At 37.0% G+C, this 7,187-nt stretch overlaps 1 protein-coding gene across 1 annotated transcript; it reads right to left on the bottom strand.

The window, feature by feature from the left end:
* Positions 1 to 2,381: 2,381 nt before the first annotated feature.
* Positions 2,382 to 3,317, bottom strand: LOC123233301 (olfactory receptor 2F1-like). The gene has a single exon (XM_044659445.1). It carries the CDS (start codon positions 3,315 to 3,317, stop codon positions 2,382 to 2,384), a length of 936 nt encoding a protein of 311 aa, XP_044515380.1.
* Between the last annotated feature and the right edge of the window lie 3,870 nt (positions 3,318 to 7,187).

Raw genomic sequence — 7,187 nt, forward strand, 5'->3', positions numbered from 1 at the left:
TTTACTGATTTTTTTTCTGGAGGACATGTGTAGATTCTTTTAACTGACATTTGATTTGATTTATACTGTTGAGAAGTTCTGATCAATATTCTTATATTATTTCTTTTTTTAATCCTTACCTTCTGTCTTAGAATTGGTACAACTATCATTTTCAAGGCAGAAGAGTAGTAAGAATCAGGCAATTAGAATTAAGTGGCTTGCCCAAGTTCACATAGCTAGGAAGTGTATGGTGGCAGATTGGTACCCAGGACCTCCCATCTCTAGGCTTGGCACTCTTATCTATTCTGCTACTTAGCTGGCCACTATTGTATTATTTCTTAGAATATGGCATTCAAGTTTTTAAAAATAATTTTCATGTTCTTTTGGATGACCTATAATCTTTAAGTTGTCTATATGTCCTGTTTTTAACACCAATATGTTTTGTTCATATGGAAATCATATTTCCTTTTAATAGTATTGCTTTTTTTTGCTTTTCTTCTAGATTTTTAATTTCCAAATATTTGCCTTCCTGATTAGTTTCTTTGGTGAGACTTGTACTGTGGATTAATTTTTTTAATTGTCCAGTTATTTCTACAATAAAACTATAAATTCTGCTTTCACTTTAAAAAAATCTCTTTTAAACAATCAAGGAACATCCTGTTGAGGTTATAAACTCTCTTGGGAATGCACACTTTTCTCTCCCTCATCAGCTATTTGTTTTTCCTTTATCTTACAATATTTACAATCATTGATTTCTAGACTCTTTTAACTGATCTGAAGGTTCCCTTCTGTCATTAACATCTGCTTAGGCTCAAGATCTTTAACTGAGTTTTCTTCCTCCTAATATCTTTAGTAATTTTTTTTCTTATCTTCCTCTGTGACTTTCTTTCTACCTCCTTCCTATTTGATGGTAGCTTCCCTGAGAGCTAGAGCTAAAAATGGTCTCAGCCACCTGCCATTTTGGGCATCAATATTTTCAGGCCTCAGTCTCTACCTGAAGATATTTCTGGGATATGTAACTTATCCCAGCCAATTACTTTGCTCTTTCTTTCAAACAGAGTTGAGTTCTACAGAGCTACATGTATGTGTTCTGCCCCAGTTCCTTCTATTCCACAATTCTTTTTTATTTTTGCAACAGAGTGTTAGCTCAATGATGACTTAGCCTAAATAAGCTTTTTGCTTTTGAACCTCTGGAAGGAGGAGATTTAGAATTGAGTTCTGTTGCACACCTGTGGTCTACTAGAGTATGGCAGGTGAATGGAGGAGAGGGTACTAAATGATATTGTTAAGGGGTAGGATTCTTTGCTATTATTTCATTGAATTAATTTGTAGAATTCTTTTTGTCCTATATTGTAAATGAGACTGAAATTGCTTTATCATTTCCAAATTATTCACACTTTAAAAAAGTTTAGGCAGTTTTGAAAACCAGAGAATATATCTAGTCTTCCATTTTGTTGGCCATGTGACCAGATGACCATCATACCTCTTTTCTTTGGAGAAGTTGAGGAATATTGTGGAGGCAAACCTTATGTACCATCAGACATTGTCACTATGTTTGTTATAATAGCTTAACTGCATACTTTTTAATCCATTTAAAATCATTTTTATCATAAAGCATTTCCCCTTGGGAGACAAAGGGAAAGATATATTAAAAAAACAAAAAGAAAATAAATAGGATACTTTAAGAAAGTAGAAGAATTAATGATTGAATGAACTGATGGAAAAATATTGATTGAATGCTTCGTATGTGCCAAACACTGTGCTAAGTACTGGGGATATAAAGTGAAAAATCAAGACAGAGCCTACTCTCATGGAACTTGTACTCTAATTGGAAGAGATGAAACATGAAACAAAATTTGGTTTCAGGGAAAATGAAAGAGCCTAAAAATCCCAAGGGCTTACATAGTAGCAGGGCAGATGGCAAACCTGAATATTTCCTTATCAGTAGGTCAAATCAGAATGCTAGGATCAGGATGGCATAGAAATAGGGCAGATGGTAAGCATGGAAGTTAGTGGCATGGAAAATCATTAGATCCATCTCACCAGAAGGAAGAGAATTGGTTACTCCCATCTCCCATCCAAGCTTCTGAACGGTCCTATAGCCCAGATGAATTCTAGGTGGCCTAGGTTAGGAAATAGGGTTAGGAGAAAGTTCAAAGCAAGAAAGCCCCCAGAGATGGCACATCTTCCCACATCTAGCCATCCCAGATTAGTTCTAAGTAGTCATGGGCTGGGGGAATGGGTGAAGGAGAAGGAAAGAGAAGAACACCCCATTGGTGGCCATTGGTGGTAGAATATGATGGGGTTCTGGCAATGTAGATACCCCTGGCCTTCTGAACAGCACCCAGGTAGCCCAGGGCAGAGAGAAGGGAGAAGGGAGATAGTAGAAGTATCATATGGTTTTATGGATTTCTGATTTTCCCCAAGAGTTTTTTTAGGGCCATTTTTACCTCATTATTCCTCAGGCTATAGATGAGAGGGTTAAATATAGGTGTGAAGGCCACATAAAATATAGCGATTATTTTATCATACTTTGGGGAAGACAGTGATCGAGGTCTAATATAGAGTGATAGTACAGTACCATATAATACCATGACAACCAGAAGGTGGGAAGAACAAGTGGAAAAGGCTTTTCTGCGTCCCTGGGCAGATTGAATGTGCAGGACAACATAAATAATGTGGATATATGAGAAGGTGATGAATGTAACAGGACTTAAGAGGGTAAAGATACAGAGGATATTCATAACCATCTCTACATGGGAAGTATCTGTACAGGAGAGGTGTAGCAGGGCAGGCATTTCACACATGAAATGATTGATGACATTTTCCCGGCAGAATAAAAGCTGGAATGTGGCAGCTGTGTCCACTGTGGATGCTATAAAGCCACCCAGCCAGCAGCCAGCTGCCAGCCCTCCACAGACTCTCCAGTTCATGATGATGGAGTACCTTAAGGGATCCCGGATGGCTACATAGCGGTCATAGGCCATCACTGAGAGGATGTAGCACTCTGCAATGCCAAAAAAGAGGAACGTATAGAACTGTAGGGCACAACGGGAGAAAGAGATGGACTTTCTCTCTGCCAAGAAGTGTCCCAGCATCTGTGGAATCACACAGGATGTGTAAGAGACTTCTAGAATGGACAGATGGGTGAGGAAGAAATACATGGGGGTGTGAAGGCACGAATCCACTAATATCAACAAGACAATGAGCAGGTTTGCCAGCAAGATCATCAGGTAGACCATGAGGAAGAAGAAGAAGAGGTACACCTGGAGCTCAGGTCTGCTGGAAAGGCCAAGCAGGATAAACTCAGTGACTGAAGTGAGGTTGCTGCTTTCCATCTTAGATACGGGTCTACAAAGAAAATGTGGAAGGATTAGATCACTTTTGTGTAGGACAACTCGGTTACAGAGAACTTTACATTCATCACACAATATGAGCCTCGATTTAACCACATAGGAGGCAGCTAGGAAAATATTATTATCTTAACCCTATATATGAAGAAACAGGCTCAGGAAGTTTGTGATTTATGGACAGCAGCAGAGCTAACAAGTGGCAGACTTTTGGCCTCTCTCCTCAAGTCCTGTCTCCTAAACGTATGTGTTCTCCACATTCTTAGTAGATGAATTAGACCCTTACTTTACTGAAATCAGGGTTGATAGTTGAAGTTTGGGGTGTTGGGGAGGAAAGAGAAAGGAAAGGAATTTCAGCAACCTAGTCTTTTTCCTAATACTCCTCTCTCTAAATCCAAATAGCCTTGATACAAAAGTCTTTACCCTATGCTTGTGGAAGCTCCTTCTGTGAATAAACTCTCCTCTTCCCCAAAGCTATTTATGGCCACAAAAGATGGCCATGCTCAAATGGATTATGCCATAGGAAAATAGGAATAGCACTACATTGACCTGGACAGAACTTATTAGAAATCAAATGCATTGAATGGACTGATAGTTCCAAGTGATTTGTGGTTAGGAGTGAAGATATGTCAGCAATGCTGTTAAGAGCAGAACACTGGCATATTTTTCCCATTAATCAGTAGGAAAATGTAAGGATTGCCCTTGTAGCCTATTGATTTGAAACCAAAAATATGGATCAGTACATTCTGAGACCATATGGGGCACTTTGGGAATATCAGCATGAACCAATGTTTAATCATCAATCAATGTTTTTTGTGCAAAGATTAATGTCTAAAGATATTTATAAATTGGCAAAAAGAATTACTGCAGGAGAATGAGGAAAAAGAAATAACAGGAAAACTCTATAATATTCTAGTAATAATCTCTTCAGATTATTAAAAAATAATATGTAAAATACACATTGGTGTAAAACTACATTTTCTATAGAGAGGAAAATGTCATTTATGTTACATGTCCTCATTATCCCACCAAGGAACTAGTGAAAGCAGCGTAAAAAGTGTTTAGTCAAAATAGAACACGTGAATTAAAATCCAGCCTCTGACACCAATTATCTGAGTGGCACTAGGCTAGCCACTTAACCTCTATTTGTCCCAGTTTCCTCATCTGTAAAATGGAGATAATAATAGCACTTACTTTCCCTGGCTGTTGTGAAGATGGATAGGATTTGTAAAGTACTTAGCACAATGCCTGGCATATAGTAGGCACTAAATAAATACTTATTCCCTGCCATACTCTTTCCCATCACAAGAAAATTCACCTCCTAGTTACTATTTTGTTTCTAAAATCTTTCATATTCTTGAGCTGCCTGACCTGTACTCCCAGCCCCACACTGAGTGTTTCTAGTCAGAAGATTCCATTTATTTATTTCTCCAACGAAAGAGACAAGATCACATTTGGTTGTTTGGTTCTTGGTCAATAACTGATATGGAAATGGGAGACAATCAATCCTACATACTAAAGCAGAAAAGACATTTCAACAACATGGAGGTCAATGACTTGGAAAGCAAAGAATTAAATATGACAATTCTATCTCCCATAGGACTAATTGTATTTCTCTTATGTGTAAAAATCAGGTTTTCATAGTAATGGACTTTGAATACCTCATATCAGTCCTACTTCATTAGAACACACAGTGTTAGCTCTAATACTCCCTTGCACCTTTTATGTTACTGTGAATGCATTTCTGTTAAGAACTATGAGCCTCTAAATGTCAAAAGCGATGAATTTTCATGTGCTATTCAAATGGAGACTCATAAAAATTTACATTTGGAAAGAACCTTAGAGAGAATTAAATCCACCCTCTTTTTTATATAGGGATGATAAAACTCAGATTCTATAGGTCCTTCATGAAGTACTTCATTTATTGTATTATTCACTGTATAAAATTCAGAGTGGAATGGGGAGTGCTACGATTGTCTCAGGCACCACAGTCTTGTTCTGAGTCACAAACTGCTTCAGAGAGTTACATAGAATCTCAGTCAGAAAAAACCTCAGAGAAATCCCCTCTCTGAGATCTGGGCTGTGTTTAAAGACCTGCAGTTAATGGTAATCCATAACTTGCTGGGGCAGCTCATTTCATTCATGAGCAGCTCTACTTTTTAGGAAGATTTTCTCTTATAGCAAGCAAAAATCTGTTCATGTATACAACTTTGCGGATTTCTCCTAGTATGACCTTCTAGATCCAAGGAGAAAAATTTGAATTCTTCTCAATATGGAAGCTCTACAAATACTTAAAAACAACTACCATGACTCCCACATCTTTTTTTCCCTCAATATCTTCAATTAATTCATATACAACCTGACCTTTCCTATCCCCTTACTACATTTCTTGATGATCCTATCACCTAGATACACTCTATTTTACAAATGTCATTCTTAAAATATGATTCCCAGAATTGGACATGATACCCTCATTATGTTCTGACCAGGGCAGAGTACAATGGAACTATTGCTTCCTTTATTCTAGTTTGTCCGTGACCACTACTCTAGTTCAAATCATTATTAAATCTTTCAAAGTCTATGGCAAATTATTGGTCTTCCTGCCTCCAGGATCTTCTCTCTCTAATTATTTCTCCCCCTAGCTATCAAATGTATGTTCTTAAAGAAGAAATCTAACTATATCATTAATCTGTTCAAAAAATTTCCATGACTCCCTTTTGTCTCCAAGATAATATACAAACTCCTTTTAGTGTTTAAAGCCTTTTACAACATGTCTCCCATCTATCTATCCAGGCTAATTTCACATTCTTCCCCTTTTCTCTTTCTATGTTTCTTGGATCTTGAAATGTACAGGGACTAGAAGAGAGGTGGTATGGGAAAATAATGACAGAAATGATAAAAAAAATAATAGTGAATAACTGTCATTTGAGAGTGCTTCAAGGTGTACAAAGTTTTTTCATAATTTATTTCATTCGATTCTCACACCAACCCCATGAGCTAATAAAGCAGAGAAGTGTTACATGTTTGACCCAAGGTAGGCCAAGTATTTAGGCAGCTAATTGGCATAGTAGATAGAACACTGAGCTTGGAACCAGGAAGACTCACCTTCAGGAGTTCAAATCTGGCTTCTGATACTAGCTGTGTGACCCTTGGCAAACCACTCAACTGTTTGCCTCAGTTCCTCATCTGTAAAATGAATGGTAGAAGGAAATGACAAACCACATCAATATCTTTCCCAAGGAAACACCAAAGAGAGACACAAAGAGTTGGATATGACTAGAATGACTGAACAACAACAATCCAGTTATTTATTGCCTAAAGCAAGATTGATAGAGAGGTATTTTTGACTTGAAGTTCAGTGTTCTATTTACTATGTCATCCAACAGAGAAGAACAAAAGAGAGTGCTGGACTTAGAATGAGGAAAACATGGATTAGAATATACCCCTGACAGTTACTAGCTCTGTGACATGGACAATTTATTTGAATTCTAAGCCTCAAGTTTCTCCTCCCATAACACAGCAATAAAATAGTTCCTATTTCCCTGGGTTGTTGCAAGATCTAAATGAGATACTGAATATAAATCACTTCATGAACTGTAAAGCATTGTATAAATAATAGTTGTAATTATTATGATGATTATAACCACCTGAAAGAGATAAAGTTGGAGGAATTCTAAGTGCTGGACTTGCTGGAATAGATTAAACCACTTCTGCTTCTGAGATTGTCTAAATCTAGTAATTACATGAAAAATTTTTTACTAATATTTTAACTTAGTAAATTAAAATTTAAGATTACTACATCTAGTAAATACATGAAAAATTGCAAATTAGAATAAATCAGATTATTTGAATTATTTA

This window comes from Gracilinanus agilis, chromosome 2, assembly GCF_016433145.1.
Source record: "Gracilinanus agilis isolate LMUSP501 chromosome 2, AgileGrace, whole genome shotgun sequence".
Lineage (NCBI taxonomy): Eukaryota > Metazoa > Chordata > Mammalia > Didelphimorphia > Didelphidae > Gracilinanus > Gracilinanus agilis.

Excerpts from the sequence above, each read along its gene's own strand:
- LOC123233301 (XM_044659445.1), bottom strand. The coding sequence starts at position 3,317 with ATGGAAAGCAGCAACCTCACTTCAGTCACTGAGTTTATCCTGCTTGGC.